This window comes from Aythya ferina (genome assembly GCF_964211825.1).
Source record: "Aythya ferina genome assembly, chromosome: 6".
NCBI lineage: Eukaryota > Metazoa > Chordata > Aves > Anseriformes > Anatidae > Aythya > Aythya ferina.
The window spans coordinates 19,806,050-19,831,087 of NC_140303.1; the positions used below are offsets into that span (position 1 = coordinate 19,806,050).

Below are 25,038 nucleotides of genomic sequence, written 5' to 3' on the forward strand. Positions count from 1 at the left end.
TGCAATGTACACGGTGTCTCTCCTGTTCTTTGTTTTTTCCATGAAATTAGCCCTTGTCATGACGTGTAGCATATCACAGCATCTTCATACCACTTCTGCACCTGGTAGCTTGCAGAAAGCAGAGCTTGCTGGTGCAGCTCTACTGGTCTGGCTCACCTGGGGCGAGGTGGGCATCTCGCTGGCTACTGGCCGGGGTGGCTTTCTGAGCTGGATGAAGGTACTCCCTGGGCTGGTGGTAGCCTGCAGGGAGCCTGCCCTCACAGCAGAGGCTCTGTTGAGGTAGTGTAGAGCGCATGCAAGGAGGCTGGCAGCCTGTCTGATGGCCATGGTGGGGTCTCCAGCCACAGTGGGGTCCCTACCACTGCTGGACCTCCGCGCAGTGGGGCAGGAGCCATGCTGAGTTTGCCAGCTGGGGAAATTCTGCTTCTGGTCCTATAGGCCTCTGTTTGGAGCCCAGAGGCTGGCATTTTTTAATCCTTGCTGCTGTAGCATCAGGTTTCCTTTAAACCTAGTACTTCCCAAATAGCTTTTCAAAAACAGTGGTAATTGCACGTTTTCTTGGCAATTGTGCCAAGGACAGGCGCACTGGGTTCCAAAGTACTGGTCCTCTTGACTTTTCTTAGGAAATCAGTTCTTTTTCAATACCCTGCAGCGCTGAATGTTACAAGCAGCTTGGTTGTTAGCAGTAAGGTAAAATTTATTACTGGGCGGATTGGTTGCTGTTGCAGATATTTTACGGTGTCAGCTGTTAGCAATTGGACGTAACATCCGTTCCTTAAAATAGGCTGTTTCCCACTGACCAAGAGCAAATAATGAACCACAAGTCCATTGCTGACCTACAGGACGATAGCCAAAACTTCCCTCTAGCTGCAGAGCTGCACTTAGCATCCCGGGACATCTCTGTGCAAAACGCAGACCCCGCAAAGCAGCAGTGAGTGAAGCAGCGTCAGGATTCAAGTCCAGCACCATGCAGGCTCGAGCCCAGGAGGTGTTGCGAGTCCTTAGGGCCAGCCTCAGCACTGCACTGTGTACACAAGCCCCAGGTCACTGTCCCTGTACAGTGCTTTATTGGTCTTCCTGCAGGCTTACCCTGCTCAGAGTGGTGAATCCGGAGAGAGATTTTTTTTTTTTTTTTTTTTTTGCTTACAATGTCAATCAAAGAAATAGATCATAAAAAAAAAACTAGCAGCCCTACAGCCTGGGTGAGTTGGAGTTTCAAAGGCAGTGGTGCCGTTTCTTACTGCAGTTTCAGTTTGAGTTTCTGATGCTCTTTTGCTCAGCGGCAGAAGCAAAGTCAGGGAGGGGCAGAAGTATGGGTGAGGTCGTGGCATGACTTATGTTTTTAGCTAAAATTTTACAAACTGATGTGTTTTACTCACTCTGTAAGCACATGCGTTTTACTTCTGTGTGGGGGCATGCAGGTTTCTGACTAATGCTGTATTATCTTTTTCCTGATGGCTCCTGAGGGAAGTAGATGCTCCAGGACATATCAGAGGCCTAGGAGTCACATTTCAGACTTGCGCAGGGGAAAGCTGTCCTTTCAGTAGGCTCCGGAATACTTCTGACTCAGCCAAGTATTTAGCGATACACACTGCGTTTCTAAACAACCAGGGAGGAATGTCAGTGCCTTTACTGGGTGACCAAATGTAGTCATCTAAAAGGCATATTGCAGCTCCCAGGCCTATTTAATAACTTGTGTTTGCTTACCACTGTTAGCTTGATTTGTCCACCCAAAATTACTCAAAATCATCACATCCATTTCAGCAGATCTTTTTTTAGGAAAATTTAATTGAAAATTGTCAAAGCAAGAACACCACATGCAAACAATTCTGCAGAATACTTGCACTAAACTTGAGGCCAGTGCTTCCCAAGTTTGGCCTGTTGCAGAAGCTTGCCCTGCAAAATGCCATTTTCCAGACCCTCTAGCAGCTGTATTGGGGCCACAGGGCTTGTTGAGTAACAGATAGACTCGAAGCTGACCAGCATGCAGGTGCAGATCTGGCTTCCACCCCTGCCCTGCCAGGAAAACCCTTCGATACCAGAAGAGGTGTTAGGTAGTGTGCAGCTGATCACTGTGGGCACATTGGAGAAGCATCCTTTCTTGACAGGACAAGAGTGGAAACTAGATACATAGCTAGTATAGATCTATATATACGTCTATACATATTTCTATATAAGCACATCTCTATATTTGGGTGTATATCTCTGTATTTGGGTGTATATGCATCTAGAGAGAGACAACTATACATCTGTATGGAAATATGTCTATTTATACACATCTCTCTCTCTCTCTGTGTATACATGGATATCTATGTATCTATCTAGTGTAGGTCTCTGGAAGAAGGCATAGGCAAGCAGGAGGCCCCTGGTGCTGTTCCCTTCTTGCCCCCCTGCAAGCAATGTGTGCAGGGAGGGTTTTGGAGGGGCAAGGTGAGTCCGTGGATAGCAGCTTCCCATTAGAGAGCTCAGGCTTCAGGTGCTACCTTGCTTCCCCTCCATTGCCATCAATTCCTTACAAAACTGACCTAAAACAAGCCAGTGAAAAGGAAAGAAAGGATAAAAGAACAGCATGTAGATGGCAAGAGGTTAAAAATGCTGCTGTTTGGAGAAGGTTCTTCCTAGGCCAGCTAGCTTGCCTGCTGTGTGCAGGTTTGAGTTGCCTTGAGGAATTCATTAAAATCTGATTACAAACCAAACTTTATCCTCCCTGCTCAAGGAGCTTTTCCCTTGGCACGTGGAGCCCCAAGTAGATTCAGGGTCCGTTGTCAGGACTGTTTCAGTCTCTTACCAAAGCAGTGCAGGGAGCAGTTTCTCTTTCTCATTTTAAGCAGTTGAAGGAGTTAAAAGCTTGGTGAAGTAGCTTACTGGCACAGTTAGAGACAACTGCAGCTGCGAAAAGGCTGCGTTAAGAAACAGGATGGTTGTGGTCTGCTGCAAGAAATAATTTTCCTGTTGACTATTTTTTTAAACAGGAAGTTGAAGAACAAAGCAGCATTAGTCTTAGTTCTTTTAATAGAGTTCAGATTTTAAATACTGAATTTAGGATACTAAGATCAGGAAAGGCTGGGGCTTTGCACAGAGTTTTATGTAAGGACTGAAAGCCAGGAATGTGGAGGTGCGAAGGACAAGCGGATTCAGGAGGGTCCTGCAAATCTGAACCTTGTGCTACTCTGGCCACGCGTTCGTAGGAGAGGTAACTGTCCACAGGGTGGATGAGAAAACGTGTGTGGGTTTGCAGGATTTTGTGAGTGCGTGTGTTTGCACAGTGCTGCGCAGACTTGGCTTCGCACAGTTTCCTCTTTGTCAGTCCAGCCGTCTGTCAGCTTCCCCTCTGCTCTGCTTGTGCTTTCTCAGTAACAGGAAAGAGCAACAGCTTCTGCAGCAGAGGAAAATAAAACCTCCCCACGCGAGAGATAGCGGTAGTGCCTCACGCCACTCTGAACTCCTGTTTTTTTTCTCACTAGTCATCTCGACTTAGGGGTGATGTGCTCGTTTCCTTTCCAAGCCCCTTTCTCCCTAAAGATTTTAGACAAAATCCATTAAAGTCTCCTTTTAGAAAGTGTTCTCATCTCAGGAAGGCAGCTCAGCAGTTTTTTCTTGTGGCTGTATTATCTATATTCTAATTCTGCCAAAGCCTGAGCATCTGACAGGATACAGCTGTGCTGCTAACCATTTTTTTTTCTACACACCTATCACAGATCATCTCAGAGGTATCGCAGACTTTGTAGGTGGGGGCCCACCTCAAACGGTAACTGCAAGTGCCATTTTGTTTCATTCTGAACATTTCCCTGGTGTTCATTCAACCTCTGAAGTATGCTGTACCTACCACAAAGCTGATTTGGCAGAGAATGCATTACTACAGGTCTCCTTAGTTTTATCGAAACCCATTAAGTGACTTCAGAAAGTGAGAGATGTGCATTACTGTAAGTAACCGAATGGGGACATCAGTGCGGGGTTATCTGGAGAGTAGCCCCCATTGCTGTCACACTGACCTGCCCTGTGTAAACAGTACACACAGTGGTAATTACTGCTGAGCCCTCGCCTCTGGTGGCAGGATGCTCTGCACACCTCCTGCACAAGCACATGGCCGAGCCTGTCAGCAGGTCTCTTGAAGCAAAAGCATTTTTAGGGGCAGACAGCACACCAAATTGCTGAAATGTCACAGCACCATTAGGAGAACCTTGGACCCTCCACTAGGCATGGTTCCAACTAGCAGTGTGCCAGAATGCCACAAAAAAGCCCTTTTGACTGGAAAAAAAAATCCTCAGTGCTTTAGTGCTTTTTTTTTTTTTTTTCCTCCTATATTTTGTTCCACTGAGTTTCTCTCACGTATGCTTGTCCTCAGATTACCCAAGGTAGTTCTGTTTGGGGTGGGGAAGAGCAGGAGCCTGGTGTCGGACAGGGAAGTTGGGGAAGGCTGGTCTCCGGCCACCAGGCTTTTCCCCTCTGCAGCAGCTGGCGGCTGCAGACTGGCTGCCTGCTTGCTCCTCCTCCCCAGGGAAAGTGCACTGAGCATGGCTGGCTTTGCTGCTCCTGAGAAGGAGGAAGGTGCATTCAGAGGTGGTGACAGAGCCTGGCTCCTTCAGAGCAAGCAGGGAGAGGGGAAGAAGCATGGGTCTTTCCTAGAGGTCTGCAGTTCAACCCCACCCATAATAGTGGGGGGTGTTATCTTCCAGCTATTTAAGAGCTTTGAAAGGTCAGCATCTCTTTTTGAGTATGATCTTAAAGAGATGATGCCTTCTTGAAGTAAGGTTTGGTGGTATAGCAGTGGGATTACCTGCTATACTACCATGGGAACAGGATTGTTGGGTTAAACAGAGTTCAGTTTTGTTGTTTATTGTTGCATGCAACCATATTGCACACACGCACACAATCCTTGCATACTCTTTGCTTTAGCAGAGCACAAAAATGCAAAACTAGACGTGTCTGTGAGTCTGCATGGCTATAGAGATCATGCAGGGAGTGCCTGTTGAAGGATGTAGCTGTTTTCCATACAATGAAACATGAAGTGCTTTTTACAGACTACTTAGTCCTAGAAAATTGAGTAGATAATCCTGTTCGATGCAGGGTTGGTTTAGTAGAAAGCACCTCCAAAGGTGACAGATTTAATAATCTCTGGGTCTTTGCATTTCTGTATTTTGTTGTGCAGGTTTCTTAGCAAGATCAGCTGGAGTTCAGCCTTCCACCATGCCTGTGCCTCCTCCTCCCGCTCCCCCTCCGCCCCCAACACTGGCCTTGGTAAGTTTTACGGGGGGTGGATGTACAGCATGCACTGTCGTCTCTTGCTGCTTGTCATGTTGGAAGAGACATGCAGCAAGATGACAAGGGTGGGTATGATATCTGGGGAAACCTTTCCTACATCTTGTTTACAGCTGATTGATCCTGCAAGAGGGACTGTTACTTCCGTTCCCTGTCAGTGCCCCTGCGCATGTCACTAGCCACATTCACTCTCCATCTTCCTCTTCCTCCCACATTGGTGGTTTGATCTGGTGCAGGGATCCTGGGTGGAGAGGCACAGCTCGTCTGAGTCAGAGGAACTGAAGTCTTGCTCTCCCCTTGCTTTTTTCCAGCCATGTGCTCTCACCTTCTCCCTTGTTCCACTTTAATACTTACATGACCTAGTGGTGAACTGGTTCAGAGATCCTGAGCTGGCAAATTACAATCCCTAAAATCCTAATTTTTTTTAAGGATAGCTCTTAACCGGCATAGCTCCCTCAGCCAGCCTGTGGTATGAAGGTACAAGACCCGCTGCTGGCACAACATGGTGGATGAGACTACATTGGGCCTGGCTTAAACCAGCCTAAACTGGAATGGAGCCTGCCCTGGGCTGTTTGTTCTCACAGGCAGACAAGAAAGAAAGGCTTCTGGAAATGCTATTGTAAAGTACTCAAGTGTTTTGATACCAAAGCCCTAGATGGTTACACAGATAAGCTGGGCTGTGCCCTGCTGCAGAAGAGTGTTTCCCTCACTGCCCACCATCAGCAGATACTGACTCTGTGCTTGGTCCCTCCATGGCAGCTCTCACCACATGTCAGGACTTTTCCATGACGCTGATCTGCTAAGTTAGAAAACTTTTCAGGAATCACCGTTTTGTAGAAGAAATCACATATACATGCATGTGTGTATAGCTAAAACTCCATCTTTCTTCTGAGTTATCCAGAATTTGTATAGTTTGAATTTCACTACAACTTTCAAGAATGTCAATCTTTTGGTGCAATCGGATTGAACAGGGACAGACTACTCAGTTTACAAAATGGCAATTTTCTGTAGATGTACTTCGGCTTTCAAAAATTAGATTCTTGAATTCAAAAATATATATATAAAAAAAAAAAAAAGTGTTGTGTTTCCACTGAATTGCGTGAGTTAGAGTAGCAGCACTGTTTGGAGCCTCTAGTCAGTGAGAGGCCAGCTACTTATAACGTCATTCACAAAACCAGATAAGGCAGGTTACCCAGTCTTGTGCTGTTAAAGCAGAAACTGAGGTCTCAGGTAACTACTGTATTTGAGCAGAACTTTGTAGCTGGAACTTGAGGTTTATTTTACCTCCTCATTTTTCATTTTATTTTGCAGGCAAATACTGAAAAGCCAACCCTAAGCAGGTCAGAACAAGCAGGGCGAAATGCTCTGCTATCTGATATTACCAAAGGAAAAAAGCTAAAGAAGACTGTTACTAATGACAGAAGTGCTCCAATTCTAGACAGTGAGTATGATCCTACATGTCTGAGTTTATGTATTCTTTAATGGTTCTACGTATCTGAATGCAGAAAATTTTTTTAGCTGTCATCAGATTAACTGATGTGGGAGAAGCAAATAAAACAGAATGCCCAGGATTGGCATAAATTCTGTTCTTCATGGGTTAAGCCACCTGAGAAATCAAGTTGTGCTAATGAAGTGTGAGTGTCAGTTTGTTTGCTTACTCTCATACAGCAATTTTTCTCACAGTCACTTAAACCAGAACACCATGCCAACCCTGCTAGGAGACCTGCCAAGAAGCTGCAGTGGCTCAGGCAGGCAAACCCTCCTCAGGACTGAGGACAGCACAGAGAAAGTGCACAAAAGTAAAGGCAGCCTTGGTATGGCACCATTGGCCTGTTTAAGGGCCCGGTACTGGTCAAGCAAAGTCCCACCTGGGTGCCGCTGGGCTGGGGTGACTCAGGGCTGGTATCGTTGTGGCTGGGCCTGGTTGCTCAGCTTGGCACGGCGCGGCACCTCAGCGGGCCCCGGTGCAGGAGAGGCCTCCATCCAGCTGAACTGCTGCTGGGCCTCACTGCACACCTTGGTGCATGCTGAGAGGAGCCTGGAAAACGCCACGTAGCAAAAGCATTGGGAAGATGGAATGAAAACGGGAGATGGGCAAGGGACAGAGGCCTGCTGTGGTGGTAGCACAGCATTTATTGCCCAGGGAGAGGAGACGTTTCCACAGACTGATTAGCAAATGTGATACAACTCAGTCCAGGTCCAGCCATGCAATTATAGGCTAGACTGTGATGGGAAGATGATGAGGAAAGAAGGAAACACCAACAGGAATATGACCAAATAAGAATTAAAAAAAAATAGGCACAGTTCAGCAGCCAGCCATGTACCTAGCTTTAAACTTCTGAATATCATTTTTGCAATCAAATTTACATGTTCTAGCTACTCTAATGAGCTGGAGAAAAGCGGTTAAGGGGTTTAAAGGAGGGCTAAACAGTAAGATTAAAATTATGTGGCCTATTATCTTGTTTACATGAATTAACAAATCATGATGAAAGACTAAAACATAGTAGCAGCATTTCTTCAGAGGTTCACACCCTATATGAGTCAGAACCAAACTGAATTAACATGCTTAAGAAAAGAGAAGGATCATGTGAAACATTCCCCCATGAACGCATTCTTCCTCCTTTTTTTCTGGGTGGGATTATTAGGAGTGCTTTTCATCTACAGGTTTTAATTACTTTAAAGTCAGTGAAATTTTTACCCACCCAAAGTTGTGGAAATCGAGATGCCGAGAAATTAAGCAATTGATCCTCAGCCATGCAGCCTTGTCATTGGGGAGCTGATCTCCACAGATATCCCAACCTGTGGGCCTGATCATTTTGCACTGATGTTCCAAGTAGGGCTCTTCCCTGTATTTGTAATTGTGGAAATGCTTTAACTTTACCTGTAGTGCTCCAGTGTTGCCACAGCAGAAATATTGATATTAGAGGAAAAACAGAAGAGGAAGGAGGGAACTGATTAAAGTAGTTCCATCCTATTGGGAAAATTGGCAGCTTATGATCATACCACTGCATTTCTGGACCTGCAGGAAAGTAATCAAAAAGGAAATCTCTTTCCCCACTAGGCTTTATTTAAATAAGTAGATATGTTGCAATGAAATCAATAGTGACAGAAGTCTATGTATTCCCAGAAGTGATCACCAGAGATGCCTCCAAGAGGAAGAATGCCTTTGCCTTCTCCCTCCTTTCTCATTTCTCATTTTCCTCATTTGCCGTGTCTTTCAGTTTGCTTATGGAGAAATGGAGGTGAAGGATGAGAGCAAAGGTATGAAGAAATGGAAAGCAGCTACATTGATGTTAAGAAAGAGAACGTGATATTCTCAGAGGCCCTATCCATTTTCAGTTCCAAATTCTCCAGAGTGACTGTTTCTCTGCTTTCCAGTCCAGAATAGACTAAAGGAAAGTGGTGGCTTAATAAAACTCAGTAGCTATGTTTATTGCGCCACCTCTTCCATGGTGCAATAGTGGTGGTAGTGGCAGCTGTGATGATCCAACCTGTACAAAGGCTTGCTTGTGTATTTTGAAAGCTTGTCCTTTTTTCCCCAGTTACAAGTGTTGCTCTATTCAGAGTACTTTGCAGGATCAGCCTTGCTTCCCTGCATAACACTGGGGACTTTTTTTTCCCAACAGAACCCAAAGGACCTGGTGGAGGTGGTGGTGGCTTTGGTGGAGGCGGTGCTGGCGGCGGCGGGGGTTTTGGTGGTGGTGGCGGTGGTGGTGGCAGTTTCGGTGGTGGTGGACCACCTGGCCTTGGAGGCCTTTTCCAAGCGGGAATGCCAAAGCTCAGATCTGCTGCGAGTCGAGATGCTGGTAAGAAAGACCTTGCGGTTTCAGCACAAATAAGTAAATGGCAGATTACTTATTAAAACCTTCATACGATAGCAGTAAATTACCTGCTGGGATTAAGTATGTCTTCAGATATGTGAGGCTCTTAGGAAATGAAATTTTGACCTTGAATCTTGTTTTATTCTTAATAGTAGATTGTATGAAGAAGTGAGATTCCTCTTCCACCCTTCCTCCTACTTATTGATAAAAACTAAAGGTCTTGACAATGTCAAGTGGCTGCCTGCAAAGCAGTCAGTCAGACTAGGTTCTGCCTTGGCTGGGGGTGTGCAGGACTAGAGGGGAGCACAAGAGCATTCCTGATTAATTCTGCCTTGTGCACCAGCAAAAAGGGTCTGATTTCCATTTGGAAAGTACATCTGTGCCAGCTCCGCACCAGCATGATTTACCACTCTGGGAGTGCACAAGGCACCCTGGCTGGCTGGTGCGCACGCTGCAGTTGGAGGCTTGGCTAGGGCATGTGCTGTATTCTTCGAGCTGGCAAAACAGCTGCCCAAAGCCCCGTGCCCTTTGAGGCGACAGAGACCTGGGAGCAGTGAGTTTCCTAGAGCTAAGGATGCAGCACTTCACAGCTGTTGAAGGAGCACTGGGCAACAGGGGCCATAGAGTGTTATGAGTCTTGCATGTTTTATAGACCAACATAATTTTTCAGCACATTTGTACAAAAGAGGCTCTCTGAGCTGGTATTCTCTATTGTGTCACAGTCTATTTTGGGAGCTTGTATTAATGTAAAAGTTCCTGGCACAACCAAAGAGCGTTTCTTCAAGCGCAAGCCCAGCCACCTTCTCCCCGCCATACACAACCGCGTCCTTAGCTAACACCCCCCGGGAAGGGCCGAGAGGTGCCTGTGGCTGGACGGTACTTGTCAAACACCCCTTAAACCACCCGCTCCGCGGATGCTGAGGTCCTGTCTCTCTCTGTCTCTCCGTGCAGACCCCGGGGCCGCCCGCCCGCCAGCGCTGCCGCCCGGCGCCCGCTCTGCCGCCGCCAAGCCCTTCCCGGGGCCGGCCGGCCCGCCGCGCTTCCCGGGGCCGCCGTCGGGGCAGCGGAGCCCGGCCGCCGACCCTCCGAGGAGCCGCCTGCCGCCGCCCCGGCCCGACGCCGGCTCCAAGCCCGAGACCGCGCCGCCGCCGGTGCCCAGCACGCCGCGTCCCGGCTCCTCCGGCCCGCACAGCCGCGGCTCGCCGCCGGTGCCGGCCGTCAGCCGCCAGCCCAGCCTCGGGCCCTGCCCGCCGCCCTTCCCGGGCAGCCGCGGCGCGGGGCCCGCCGGCTCCCTGCGGCAGCCCGGCCCGGCGCTCCCCTTCTCGGGCCGGCCGCCGCTGCCGCCCACGCCCGGCCGGCCGGCGGAGGACAAGCCGCCGCCGCCCCCGCCGCCCCCCGCCGGCCACCGGCCGCCCGCCGCCCGGGAGCCCGCCCTGCCGCCGCCGCCGCCGCAGAACAGCAAGCCGCCCGTGCCCGCCTCGCCGCGGCCGCCCCTCGGCGCCCCCGCGCCCCCGCCGCCCCCCAGCAGGCCGGGGCCGCCCCCCGTGCCGCCCGGCCCCGCCGGCGGCGACGAAATGCCCCGGCTGCCCCAGCGGAACCTGTCCCTGGTGCCCCCCGCCGCCCCCGGCACCGCGGGCGGCCGCTCTGGACCCCTGCCGCCGCCACCCAGCGAGAGGCCCCCGCCGCCCGTCAGGGACCCCCCGAGCCGGACAGGTAGGTGGCGGGGTGCTCTGCCTGGCACCCGTGGGTGGCAGTGCCCTGCCGAGTGGCAGGTGCGAGTGGTGGCACCGGGTGTTGGCCCTGCGCAGCGGGAGGTGACCCCAAACTGTGGCCGTCGTGGCCTGGCTTGGCCTCGCAGCTGGCGGCGTCAGTGCTCGCATCAAATACACTGTGAGCCAGCATCCAGAGCCCCAGCCCATGTGGGTTTCAGGCCATGTGAGGTGAGGCAGCGCCGTTCCAGCCAGCTCTGACTCACAGGTGTCAGAAACGATGCTCACAGGAGACTCTCTAATGGAAAATGAGGGTTTGTGGGCGTCATGGTGGCTCAAGGGAAGCCGTTGTGCCACACCTGCCAACTCACGTGCACTTGGGCAGATCCTGGCAGTTTCTGTTACAATTTCTGCGATAAGGAAGGGGTTGCAAGCAGGGGGCTGCCCATTACATGCTGTAACACAGGGCACCTGTATAGCCCAGCCTCTGTTTAGTGACAGCATTCACCCTACTGAGTCAACCTGTGTAAGGTAATGGTGGTGCTGTCACGAGATGAGGTTTGCAGAGCCTGACCTTCTACGTGTTGGGAGACACGCACGCTTACAGGAAAATACAAATTATTTTATTAAAAGACCGATCTGACAGGTGTTAAGTGGGAGTTGCTACAGCATGACTAACTGTCATTACTTGTTGTACGCAGATTTCAAACGAGACTGAAAATAAGAGTTGTCTCCGTCGAGTTATTTCATCACTTATTTTGTCCTCTGATAATTATCATTCGTAACTTTCAAGAACTGTGCATCGTGACCCTTAGTACTCGATGGCTTTCTGTTTGGAGATGAGTGAATTGAGGCACAGAGAGCCAGGCCCTGTAGCATCAGGAAGGGAGAAGCTTTGCATGGAAGGCAGCCCAGGGAAGCTCTATGGAGTTACCTTCCATTCCATCCTCTGGATTAAGAGGAGCAGCACGTCAGCCCATTGAGCCAAAGGGGGGCACCATGCCAGCACAGCCTGCCGGGCCCCAGACAAATAGGAGGAACTTTGTCACCTTTGGCTGGGGAGGGCGGACCAAAGCTGCAGGGGGCAGCTGTGATTATTCAGATGGTTCAGGAACTTTTCTTGAGATGGCCTCTGCTTCCACAGGAGGTTCCTGTTTGGCTCTTTCCTAATGCAGAATATTTTGGTAAATCTGCGCTACTTTTCTGCTGATTTCATAATTAGAAGGAAGCTGTAGCTGCAACTCGAAATGTAAATACTATTTTGCAACGGTTTGAGGTATATCATGGGGTTTAGGTACATTTAGAGAGAGAGCAAGCAAAACTGTTCTGGAAGTTTTTCAAAATGCACATCTGTAACTAGATTTCATCAGAACAAGGAAGCGTTTCATTAAATGAACATAATCGCCAATTGCCCAACTGCACCGATCAGAGAGGCAGCGAGACCTTTGGACGTTCACAGCCCTCCACACCCTTCGCTTAGTCTCCTCCTGCCCTAGGCAGGGATTCCTCTCTGGCTGGCAGCAGCACCTCTCCTGCACTCATTTACTGGTGCCTCTGGGAGAAGCACCTTTCCCCTGCCTATGTGGGCTCTGCCTTGATGTCGCCATGCCAGCCGCCCCAGTGCACAGACGCTGGAAATGCAAGTCTACGTGTGAGGTCTGTTTCCAGCCTAGCGGGAGGTGGATGTGCTCCAGCTACAGGAATAAGCTGGCACGCAGCACAAGCATCTATAAAGGAGAGCGCTGATGCCACCACACTGCCTAACACTGCCGCCCCCAGGCTGAATCCCCTGTATGCCACCGAGAGCACTGCTTGTGACACCCCCAGGGGACCACCCCCATGGGGAAGGAGCCTCTGTTCCATGCTGCCTTGCCTCGTGAGGGCACGTGGAGAGGCAATGCAGTGTGGCCTGGGCTCCTGCATTACCCTGGGCTCCAGCTGTAACTGCTGGCCATCGTGGCCACTGTCATTCAGAGGGGTTCGAAAGGAGCAGCCCCTCTACGGAGGTTACTGTACCTGAGAGAAAGGGGAGTATGGGCACTGAGGTGTGTTTGTTAGATATACCGTGCTCCTCTACAAGCCAGTGTCAGCTCCCCAGAGAGACCTGCAGAGCTGGGAGGTGGGTCTGGGGGACACTCACTCTGGGGGCCCTACCAGCCTGCCCTCTCCTGTCTGTTAGCAAGAGGCCCTGGGTCATGGGCAGCAGCTTACCACTGACAGAACAATTCTCCGTGTAAACATTGTTTGTGTGCTTGCCTCTCCGCTCTCCCCAGGCCCCCTCCCTCCACCTCCTCCCATCAGCAGGAATGGGAGCACCTCAAGGGCTTTGCCCGCTGCTCCCCAGCTGCCTTCCCGGGCTGGGCTGGAGAACCAGAGAGGGGGAACCCGACCACCACTTCCCCCTGACCGGCCGGGATCGGGAGCGCCGCCGCCACCACCACCACCTTCATCAGCACTCCGAAATGGCTTCCAGGATTCGGGCGATGGTAAGCCATGTTACTTGCTTTTGGTAGAATTATGTATAGCAGCTTTTGGCCTTAACAGAAAAAAAATATTTGTGGGAGAGGCTTTGTTTCTACAGCAAGCTTTGAATTTCTGGTCCACAGAGGTATCATGTGGGTCTGGATTAATCCTGCTAAGTATGAATGGAATAAATATTCTATGTATAAGACAGAACTGCAAACTTGTCAATATATGCTCAGAAGTAACCCTTTGAAAAATAGCCTGAAAAAAAAAAAGCATTCACCATGCTCGGCTTTCCTACAATACATAAAGAAGGCCAAAGGGGATTGTTCTGACTGTAACATGAATTCACGCTATAGCTACACTGAGACTCTTTGTAAGGCAGAACAAGTTAGATGATGACTCAAAAACTGAAAGCTGAAAAACAGAATGGAAGAGATTGTCAGAACACTGCTGAAAATGTCAAGTTTCTCTCTTCTTGCTGGTGTTTGTTGAAAAGGTGAGGTCCAAGACAGATGGGTTTTAAAGATTCATCCTGTTTTTCTTTTTAATTGTTTTCTGTTCGCAAAGGACAGATACATCCTTCAGCTAATTATGGAAGGCCAGAATTTGTATTTCTGACATTTATGAAGTTAGAAAAAGCAAGCAGAAAATAAAACTGTAACCCACACTATTGAACCATCTTTGCACATCAGATAAGGCAGGTGGGTCTCAAACACATTTTTTCCTGCCTAAGTCATTTGCAGGATTCAGAACCTGCAGCTCCTTTACACACTGGTTTCTAATTGCAACCATTGGGAGTAAACATAGGAAAAACTGGATCCCAGCAAATAACCACATGTTCGACCGCTGGAAAAAAACTTACTCAGCTCTTCATTACATTATGCAATAAAATTAAATAATATCGCAAGAAAGTTGTAGTTGCGAAGTCCTGAAGCAACCAAGTGAAGAAATGACAAAGTTTAAGATGGCCCACACTTGGGCATCCAAATTCAAGTGCAGAATAGAGCTACATAAAAATACTTTTCCTTTCATTTCAATGAAGAAACTTAGCAGCTTTATATATTCTTTACAGTCCTATACAGTCAATAAATATGTCAATAGCATCCCAGTAGTTTCAAGAGATACTGATGTATTTTGCCATTTTTGACACTACTTTTCTGTCATTATACGTTCTATTATAGCGGCCCCAAAATTTTATTTTTCATGTACAAAAAATAAGAAACAAAAAAACAACAAAAAATAAGAAACAAAAAAACACTCCTTGCAAGTTAGAATGCTTTTATTTATGCTTTTGACCTGTGTTTATCAACAAAGTCTGAATATCGGAAAATTCTACACCCAGAAACAAAATATTGTTCTGGAGTAGGAGGTGTTGTGCATTTCCTATAACATACACACACATATATATACACACATATGTGTTTAAAAAAACAAAAACAAAAGCCAGTAGAACTATGGCCATTTTCCTGATCTGTGATTTTGCATTAAATTGTCTAAGTGATCTGTTAAAGTTAATTAAGAATTTTAATTCTTAAACTAATCTAAAGCATCATCTTCCCTGACTTTCCAGTAGGATGCTGGTTCAATATTCAGCTATCTAAGCATTTTGCAGTATAAAACATCTATTAAACATTATATTAATATCAGTTGAATTTTCTGAAGCTGTATCAAAACACTAACCAGTAAAATGCATGTTTGTTTGTTTTTCAGATGAGTGGGAAAGCAGATTTTCTTTTCATCCTATATCCGATTTACCACCTCCAGAGCCATATGTACCCGTGAACAGAAGTTATCCCAGTAAATTAGCAAGAAACGAAAGCAGAGGTAAGTTTGTGCCACCTCTGGTATTAGAATTTCAGTGTATTCTCCTGAATGAAAACTTCTCCAACAGCCTTTTCACCCTTCCTCACCGCACAGAAAAAGCTTAGAGGTTCACAGGTGTAAGCCCTCTTAGGCTTGTATTTTGGGATAGGTTGGGTGAGGAATTGTTAGGTTTCTAAGTTGTAATGTGTATTATAAGAGACCACTTCTGCTATTATATTGAGCTCCCTTTTGCTACAGGCAGACAGAACTGCAAAATCTCAGTGCCTCACCAGTGACTTTTGACTGTTTTTGTCCCTGTTATTCCTCTTGGAATGCTGTTCTAGGACTTTTCTCATTCCCCATCTAAATCCACCTATGACTTGTTTTTTTGTGTGTGTGCAAACATCATCCTTGAGTTCAGTTATCCTCCCTACTTGATATGTTAAACCCCTACTATTTTTTAAGACAACAGTCTTACTTTCCTCTTAGCTTCTGGCTTGCCGAGTTGATTAAATCAGGATGTACTACACTCTTCTTCCAAGCAAAGTTCTCCATTTCTCTGATCATCGGTGTTGTTTCAGTATACATTTCAGTGTTACATGCTGTTCCAGTTGAGGTCTCGGCCGGGTCTTCTATAGCAGCATAAATGTTTCCAGTAGTTATCACCATTAGTGGTATTTCGCCAGGTACACCCAAGGATCAATTTACTTCTTTCACAACTGGTCACATCAGTGGCTCATAGTCATCCTGTAATCATCTGTACACTCAGATGTTTCTGTCTCTCCTGTTTCCAAATGTTGAGGTTTTGGTTTGGAGCAGAAATTCCTGTTGGTCTCTGACCCTTCACTTTGTGCACTTAGCTTTCTGCCCATTCCTATTACTCCACAAGGAGAGGCAAAGAAATGTAAGCACACTTTTATATTTACTTTCAGAAGTTTGGAATGAAAATCTTCATATTGGGAAACATATGAAGAGCTTTGAAATGCTACTGAGTTTAGCGCTTGCCACTTTCATTGAAATTCGCATGTGTTTCAAGTAGCACTGATACTGTATGTGTTCACATAAAACAATAAGGCTAGTAAGAGCGATTGATCTATTTTGAGAAGGGGCCTAAGAACTGAAATATGTGTCCTTTTCAGACATTGAAGGAGATACTTTATTTTGCACTGTTCAAGGTTCTTATGTTGTTTAGTAAACTAACTGAGAACTCCACAAAGGTATTTTCTAAAATGGTTAGACAAAGAAATGAGTAGATCTTCACCTGAATTAATGGCTTGGATGTGAACTCCCAATATTAAAAGAAGCCAGGAGTAATGCAAAAATCTTTCTTTCTCTTTTAGGTGGCTCTGGCCGAAAAGAAAGAGGTGCTCCCCCACTTCCACCTATACCAAGGTGAAGTGGGTTCTGGCTCATCTTCGGGCAACATCTGTTTTACAAGGTTTCCTTCAAGTCAACTTTCCTGTCCACATCATTGGAAAGTTGTCTGTTTTGCTTTATTTCCACTTTTGGCTTGTCAGCTGGAATAAACTTGAGTGTCTATTACAGTTGTAATAGACACAGCTTATGAACTATAGTTGCTCAGAGCTATGAATTTTGTTTGCTTATGCTGCAGGCTGTCAGGAAAGGCATTTTGTGGACCACGCGCAACATTCGTGCATCATGCTTACCGCGTCCAGCCCTGTCCCCTTGAGAGTTCCACAGAAGGTCTGGCTTTGAATTTAACAAGAGCTGGAACAAAGCTGTTTCATTCATTTGGGGGACAGTGGCTGTATTATTTGAATCATCAAGTACAATCTGTTTGCTGTTTAAAAACCAATTGCCAGGGAATACCATGTAGCTGAGAGTCCCCTGGATCCTGCTTTGTGTGCCTGACCTGGTCCAACTGCTTCTGCAAGCCATATTCCTACTACGTGAGGACCGAGAGCTCATCCTAAGTCTTTTTCACCTCAGCTTAGCCGAGCAAATCATGTTTTATACAATAGATGGCACATCCTGCCCCAGGGATGGACTGTGTTTGGCCATATTTTTTACCTGCAGAGAATCTTCCAAAGAAAAGCACAAATGAAGAATTCATCAGCATGAAAATATCTTCTTTACAACTTTTTCCTCCTTTTGTAATAGCGTTACGTTTTTAGTCACTTAATTCTTTCCTGCTTTGATGTGGACCAACCCACAGTCATCCGTGTCCTGGATTATTGTAATACCCTCTACCTGAGACTACCCGCAAAGAGTCCTCAGGAAGTAGCCTTAGTGCAAATGCAACAGTTATTGTAGTTGTTTCTTCTCTCTGTACAGCATCGCTAACACCAGCGCTGCACAGACTGCTTTCCAGTTGTTTCTTTGGTACAATTAAATGATGGGTTTTTGACTTTAAAAGCTTCCTGGGGCTTAGGTCACAAGTCTCAGAGAAATTGTATTTGACTTGCATTACAGCAGAGCAGCTGAGGTCAAAAATGTGCATAAGTGAAAGCCCTGTGATGTAGTGAAGGAGGTCTGGGGTTTGTGCACGCAAGTGGGAGCATCAGCTCCAAAATTTGCTGTCTGCACTGGTTCAAGAGGAATGCGAAGATTTGGCCTTCTGAGTTTACCATGAAGCCTGTCCTTTCAACCTTTGCTGAAACAAGTCTCAGCAGAGAGCTACAAGGCTTACGCTAATAGAAAAAAGTGTAAAGTATTCTAACATTGTGACAATTGGTTAAGATGTTTAATGGCTTTTGAATTCTGTGTTTGGGAAAAGAGTTCATTGAGTGAGCGTGTTTTATAAATGGATCTAAATGCATGTAAAATGCCTTTGGAAATTAGAGGAAGATTATAATTCTGAATTTGAACTATTGTCAAATAATATCTCTTTTTTAATTGGACTTCTGAAGGTTAGCCCTGAAAAACTCCTCTGTCTCCTCCACAGTTTTTTTCCAGCATACTCCTTGGGACCCCTACCAAGCCTGGATCAGCAGCCATGTTTCACAGGGTATTGCTAAAAAAAAAAAAAAAAAAAAAACTAGTCATGTGGGTTAAGAAAGTGTTTCTCTAGTGTGGGAGATATGATCTGAAGTATACACTGATGCTAGAATGAGGTCAGTCCTAGAAAATCCAGGGAATGTAGCTGAAGAGAGTTTGAACCCCACTGAAGTGTTTGCACATGGGGCTTTTTGCCCTGTCAGTGGGCACAGGGCGGGGAGACCCTCCCTGCACCACCACCTGGACAGTCACCATGAAGAGCATGAGGCAGAGCTGGATTTGGCCAGATCAACATTAATTTGGCCTTTTTGGTATTTGTTTACAAAATCTTGTTAGCTGTGATAGCATTTGATTACATACCAGTTTTTTACATTTTTGTATCTAGTGACATATTTTAAGTTACTATTTATGGTCTTGAACCTGCAATTCAATGCGCAGGCGCAGGGATGTATCTACATCTAATTGCAGGGTCGTGGCTGTAAGAGTTTCTTAAACAGATCTTAATGGGACCTCCATGTGACAGGTGCACCTTGGGATCAAGGCTAGCTCAGTACTGAATTTGTATGTATTTTATAGGTGTCACTTAAACATATGCACTATGCAAAGTGCCTGTCTCTTTGGCATATTATTGTGTGAATAGAAGTCCAAGTAAAATTTTTAGAATAATAACTTAAAGAATAAATTATTGTATTCATGTTATTAAACTGAAGCACTTATAACTATGAGGAGCGACATTCTGAGTTTAAGAATACAATATTTTCAATACATTGACCTGCCAAATCCTTATTAATATCCAAACAGCTACGCAGTCAAAAAAAATAAATAAATCCAAAAGCTCTACCATTTTTTGTAACTTACCTGCTTCCAGCATGACTATTTTACTTCAAGTCAAAGAAAATGCTGCAATTGTTCTGCCAGCCCTCTGCATCATTCAGAATATCCTGTATTTGATCTTCTTGGCAAGATTTGCTGACCAGAAGTTCTGGACCATTACCAAAGACCTGGCAAATCAGCTTCAATCTCACTTTAAAATATGTTATGTAAAAGCCCTCAGTCAACAAGTCAAGAAACCTGAGCTGATTTTTTTTAGCACTTCATTGCTCTATAGAAACCTCTTCAGAATGGCTGTTTGTCTTGTAGGTAAAATGCCTTAAAAATGCAGAAAGAGGTATTTTTTCACTGAACAACAACATGACTATTTATATATTTTGCTGTAAAATTCCCTAGATATATTCCAGAACAATGCAGCATTTTACCTGCAATGTATTGCTTCACATATCAGTAGCTACTTACCATATGATCAGTATTAAAGTATTTATTTCACTATGAAGTCTTAAAAAGAGAAGAATACAAAACAGGTTGATCCAGTGGTGCCTTATGACTTTTAGTCAACTTTTCTGTCTCACTAGAAAAATTAATAGGCGTTGTTGTTCTTCCACATCCTGATGTAAATAGTGCTGATAGTAGCATTACACAGAGTTTGAGCCAAGTCCTGCTGTTGTAATGCGCTCAGTCTGCTAACTCCTGATTGAGCTAAATGTGGGGAGAGACTATTAGATCAGTCCTTAGGTGAGATGTAAGTGGGTACTGGTTACACAATACACAATCCAGTGTTGGTATTGCTCTGGAAACCTACCCCTCTCCCAAAACCAGTGTCTCACACCGCTGTCTGTACAGCCCAGCTGCCTTCAGCGTGGTTGCAGAGGTTATTAAAGGACTGAATTTGATTCACTGCTTGCATATGAGATTTACTGGTTTTGTTTTAATGGCATTGTCTTGTGAACATTCACACCTGAAAACTATCTTTTTGTGTCATCATTAAGACTTGCATTGAATGACAATGGCCACAGATGTTCATTTTTGTTTGATTCAATGAAGTAAATAAAAAGGGAATAAATTTTGTACCATGTGACAGTAATTTCTGCTCAATATTTTTGTAAGAAAAGCACATGTTATGTCTGTTATGACTTCCTGCACCAGCCGCTGGGAGAAGAGGTCACAGTGATTCATGTTCAGAGTTTGTTAAAGGAAACTCAACTTGTGATTCAGGAAGCATGTATTTCTGTAAGTGAACTACTTCTTAAATAAGGGTGCAAGGTTCTTGTTTAGAAGCTAGCATTTCCCAACACTAAAAGGATTGTAAGAATTAATTTTTTCTGCAAGACTGAACTACTAGAGAAGTTCCTTAAATTGTCGCTGAAGGAGCTGGACAGCAGTGTGTCCTTGCAGCAGCGACTGTTTACATGGCACTTGTAAAAGCAGGTCTCTGTTGGAGCTGGGGGGGGGAAGGAATTAAACTGCTATTACATTTCACATACGTTGCAAGACAACATTTTTCTGTGCAGAAGTTTGCAAATAGGAAGGGTATTCCAAAGAGTGGAGTTGGATGATCAAACCAGGATTGTTTCAAACATCAAATGTCAAGAGACTTAGAGAGGGGAGAGGGCCCCACACCTGCTCTGGGAAGGAGAGTGTTCAGAGAATAAAAAACAACTGGCTGAAGGTGGGGGTCCATATGGAAGCACAAATCAGGATACAAACTGTATGTAATAGCACATGGCACTATTGCCAATGCTGCTGTCTTGCAGTTGGGTGCAAACAACCTGTTGTGGCGGTACATTGACTGCATATAGTATATATTGTATCAATTTTCATCTCTCAAGTCGTGTTCACCAGAAAATGAGGAGAATCTCTTGCCTAAGATACTCAGTAACACGTTAAGTATAGCTAATTCATGGGAAGTTTCTTCGTGTCCACTAGAGAAAGTGGGGATTGTTTAGCTGGTGAGGTGAAACAGCCTGGGCTGTTTGGTTAAAATGTAAGCCTGAGGCGCTGACAGCCCGGTGAGCGTCCAAGGTACCCAGCAGAAGCAGGACACTCATGTATGTCCTTAGTGAGCGTGCAGCAGGTAGGTAGGCTAAAAGAAAAAAAAAAGGAAACTGCATGTCTTGAACAAGGGAGTAGCACAATAGCATGTTGCCGTTCTGAAGTACGGTCTGTGATAAATGCTCTTTAGCATCAGTCATACATGAAGAGGAAGGCACTCTAAATTTGGACCTCCAAAGCCACAAAAGACTATGAAAGAGAAACATAATTTCAAACACAGGCTGAGCAGAAAGTACTGTTTTTTATCAGATGCTTAAAGTTTGAGCTTTTTATAAAATATTAATCAAATTCTGTGAATATTTTTCTGCTTAACATTTATTTTGTATGTGATTTTTTTTCTCCATATTTTTCTGTCCTATGCCAAATAAATTTTACTTTTATTTAATTGCTGGTGCAGACTGTTACATTGAGAACAACCACGGCTGCTTCCTTGGCAGAAACGCACCTGGGCTCCATCAGGAGTGCGACAGCGATCCTGGAGGAGCTTGGGCCAGGTTCGCCTTCCTGCCTGCCCACCGGTGCTTAGCCCCACAGCAGAAGCCTGCAGAGAACTTTGGGCTACCATACAGTGAAGATTAGACACCTGCAGATAAGTCACAAGTGTAGTTCGGTGTAAAGAATAGTAGAAAAAAATATGGTCAGGGACACTGTGCTTGTTGGCAGCTATTGCTTCTGTTGTCATCTGGTGAGTGGAACCCATAGGGCTGGGGCTGGGCAAGGCGAGGCAGACACTTGCCATGGGGAGGTGGCATGGAAAATGCAGCACTCAGTTAACCACAGAGTTTTGTTCCTTTTATCTCCATTCACTAGGCAAGAGGATTACAGAAAATGTTATTTTCAAGTAATTCAAAGCTTTATTTTGATTTTAGAGACCTGTTCTTGATGTTAAAACTTTTCAGGTCATTTGGACCAGATTCAACACAGTAAGACCCTTTGATAAAAGTCCAAAGAAGGCTCAAGTTCAGGGTGCACTTCCAGTGTCTCCTCCAAAACTAGGAAGGTCATTTAAAACCCTGATATAAAAAGCTCTGCATGGTAACTCACCTACCTTGCAAAAACTTCAGCAGCAGGTTTATTCTTACAGAAATAGAGGGTCCTTTGAGGACCACGGGGACTGCTTGTTGGCACTTCCATTTTACAGACTGCCTGGGACAGAGGGCCCCAAAAGGCCCCAGAAACCCCTAGCTCACACATAGTGTGGTGATTGGCACCTGGTCCTGATGCCTGGGCTATGTGAGTAGAAGAACCATGGAGGGTGGAGTCAGAGCACGGGAGCTGCAGGGGAGCTGGCTCAGCAGGCTCAGAGACCTTTGCTGCAGATCTTAGTGGCAGTAGCCTTGAACTCGGAGTAGCATTGAATTCAGAGCTACGAGTCTAATGATCAGATAATAGGAATACTTCTTTTAGACTTAATCAAAGGAAACATGCTTCTTCCTGGTTTTTGAAGCAGGTAAATGATTTGCTTGACTTTGGGAGGGAAGAACTGATCTGAGCATACTGTGACCTAGCCATAACCACAACATAATCTTTCCTCCATTTAACCCCAAAAGCATACTGTTGCAGAGAGAGAAAGAGAGAGAGAGAAAGAAAGAGAGAGAGAGAGAGAGAGAGAAAGAAAGGAAGGAAGAAAGGAAGAAAAGAAGAATGAATGAACACCGTAAAACTTATAACTGCTCTCTGGAGTTGCAGGAAGGGCCACGTGTTGCACGCAGCACACGCAGAAATATCAAACTCCTTTGATCATGGTTCAACAGTTTCCAGTGACCTTCCTGCCATGTGTGCACAGGCTGCTCCCTTCTGCCCTCTTACCTAGTCTGACTCCAATTTACATTGAAAATAGTAAATTGGTCCTGGCCAACTATCAATTTAGGGGCTAAATATTGGTCCATACGTGCCCATACAACAATTAATGTATTGCTTAGAAAAGTAATAAGATGTGCAACAAGATGTGAGATCAATTCCAAGAAGTTTCATTTTCAGTTGGGCTCTAGAGTTCCTGTAAATGTTATTTTATATGTAATGAAGTTCTGTTTTACACTTTTAAAAGAGCTTATCCTTTTAACTTGCCAAAGGGGACTCTCTGTAATCCTCCTGAAAAGTTTCTACTTATTCTTCCAAGCTCTGAGGGGCTGGTGCATACACAGTCTTGCCAACTGTAAAAGCAAATAAGTTCTTTTAGAAACAAAATGTTTCTCCCTGTAGGCATTAAAGGCTATCTACAAACAGAGCTGTGCCTGTGCTTAACTCCCCCTTTTGAAGATGTTACAAGAAAAAACATACAAAGCAAATTTGGGCCTCAGCAATGTTTTCTGTGACTTGTTGCTCATTATGCCTTTGTGGTATCTGTGCTGCCTGTTCTGTGTTTCCACAAATACAGACTGCTAATCACAAACTTTGGTGAAGCATAAAAGTAAACAGAATGGCACTTTGTCTCCAGACTGTAGATTTTGCAGCAGTGTTGGGAGTAAAAAGCGATTCAAATAGTTTCTGTCACTAATGTGGGAGAGTAAGAGCCTGTGAGCACAGAGATTGCTGCACTTACTAACCTACAGTTCTTAAAGACACCTTGGAGCAGAATGATTGTTTCACACCATAGGAGGATGGAGCTGTTTGTTGGTACTTAACTTCATTGCTTGTAACTTGGCTTTTCTGTAACCCCTGAAAGTATCCTCTTAAGAGTTCACTAATGCTGCCATAAGTCTCAGAAGATGCTTGTTTGATGTCTCCCTCCCATTGCCTGTCCAATGCCCAGGAAACCTTCTAACACAGCCTTCATTAGCCCAGTCATTTGCATCCCAGCAATGTAAGTGCACTCTTCCTCTGTATCAGACCCATGCTAGGCAGCCCTTTTATAACATCTCCAAATGAGCCAAAACCGCTTGTTGTCTGTATTACAGCTCCCCAAAGGCTGCAAGGTGGCAGCTTAATGGAAAACAAAATGTCTCTGTTGTGGTTATCCTTCAGTCCTTCAGTTCTGATGATCAAAACTCTCTGGGTAAGAACATGTAATGGATTCCTTCTGTAATGGATAATCCGTCTGAATTAAAAAAAAAAAAATAAAAATGCTTTAAGTTCATTCTGTTATTTCATAGATGACAAAAACAGGTATTTAAAAGTTTTTTTTTTTTTTTATGTCTAAGGCTATTCATGGCACCAGAGTTAGAGCACAATCATTTGAAATAGTTATGATACTGTCCTTTTTTTTTTTTTCCCTGCATTCACAGTCAGGCTTTTAACATATCTAAAAATTTCAACATTGACCCAGGTACAGAAATAATCTTAAGGAAAAGATGACTGTCATAAAAGTACTTTGATTAAAACATGGAGAATATATTGTGTAGCTGCTGCCAGTGCTGTCTGTGTCCAGTAGCACCAAAATGTCAGTGTAGATAGATAATAGTACTTCACAGAACGTAGGAGATAATTGCTACTTCAATCTTAAAACATACATATGGTTTAAGATACAGCTTCTGCAGAAGCTACATTAAAAATGTAAAACAAATCTATCATGAATGATGTTCAGTAGTCAAGCCTTCTACTCCATTACAAATTGTCACTTTTTAATTTTTATATGTTTTCCTCTCTGATTTTACCATTCTTTTTTTCTTCCTCAAATAAAAAATTGATTTTTTCCAGCTTGCTGGGTTTTAACCTACTTAAATCCCTTTCTCATTTGGAAAATGTTTTTGTTTTTTTCTTTTTTTCTTTTTCTTTCTCTCTCTTTCTTTTTTTTTTTTTTTTCAAGAGTACAGCAGATTAGAAAAGAAATCTCTGCCTACAAACCTCAAAGATAAGGGAAAGATAAGGGCAGACACAGGGCTGAGGAAGAAGGGGTGTTTGTTCCTATTCATCTTCGTCTCGCCAAAACAGGAACTGCAGATGCCTCCCTGCAGTCAGGGCAATGCTTTATCACTGAGGAGCACCTTGTTCAAAACCATCCCTTTGCAAAGGGGACTGCTTTGGCTACGTTTAGCATTTGCTTGTGTGTAAGAGTACTGTTTGCAAGAACATTGTCCAAGTGGCAACGTCCTGTGTTCACATGGATGGATGTTTAAGCAATAGTTTATCTCACATCCTGCCCCACTCAAAATAAGCACCCATCTATCCATACAGGCCTGTGAAAATGGGTCACTCCT

General features: G+C 45.1%; 1 protein-coding gene and 1 long non-coding RNA gene across 6 annotated transcripts in view; one reads left to right on the top strand and one right to left on the bottom strand.

Annotated features, from left to right (window-relative positions):
* Window positions 1-19,920, top strand: part of WIPF1 (WAS/WASL interacting protein family member 1) — a 53,240-nt gene extending 33,320 nt beyond the window's left edge. For 4 of the 5 annotated variants that reach the window (XM_084522838.1, XM_084522841.1, XM_084522839.1 and 1 more), the window contains exons 3-9: window positions 5,150-5,238; window positions 6,571-6,700; window positions 8,886-9,065; window positions 10,032-10,793; window positions 13,063-13,275; window positions 14,966-15,079; window positions 16,399-19,920. In XM_084522838.1, coding sequence (XP_084378964.1) covers window positions 5,188-5,238; window positions 6,571-6,700; window positions 8,886-9,065; window positions 10,032-10,793; window positions 13,063-13,275; window positions 14,966-15,079; window positions 16,399-16,454 — 1,506 coding nt within the window. In that variant the 5' untranslated portion in view covers window positions 5,150-5,187 and the 3' untranslated portion in view covers window positions 16,455-19,920. Of the gene's footprint in view, window positions 1-2,908; window positions 3,194-5,149; window positions 5,239-6,570; window positions 6,701-8,885; window positions 9,066-10,031; window positions 10,794-13,062; window positions 13,276-14,965; window positions 15,080-16,398 lie in introns of those variants that run through there. The other variant, XM_084522842.1, reaches the window with a different exon arrangement.
* On the bottom strand, window positions 17,989-24,770 carry LOC311438455. The gene is made up of 2 exons (XR_014694117.1): window positions 24,686-24,770; window positions 17,989-23,939 (listed from the first exon to the last, which is right to left on the bottom strand). It is a non-coding gene; the product is annotated as an uncharacterized lncRNA (long non-coding RNA).
* Between the last annotated feature and the right edge of the window lie 268 nt (window positions 24,771-25,038).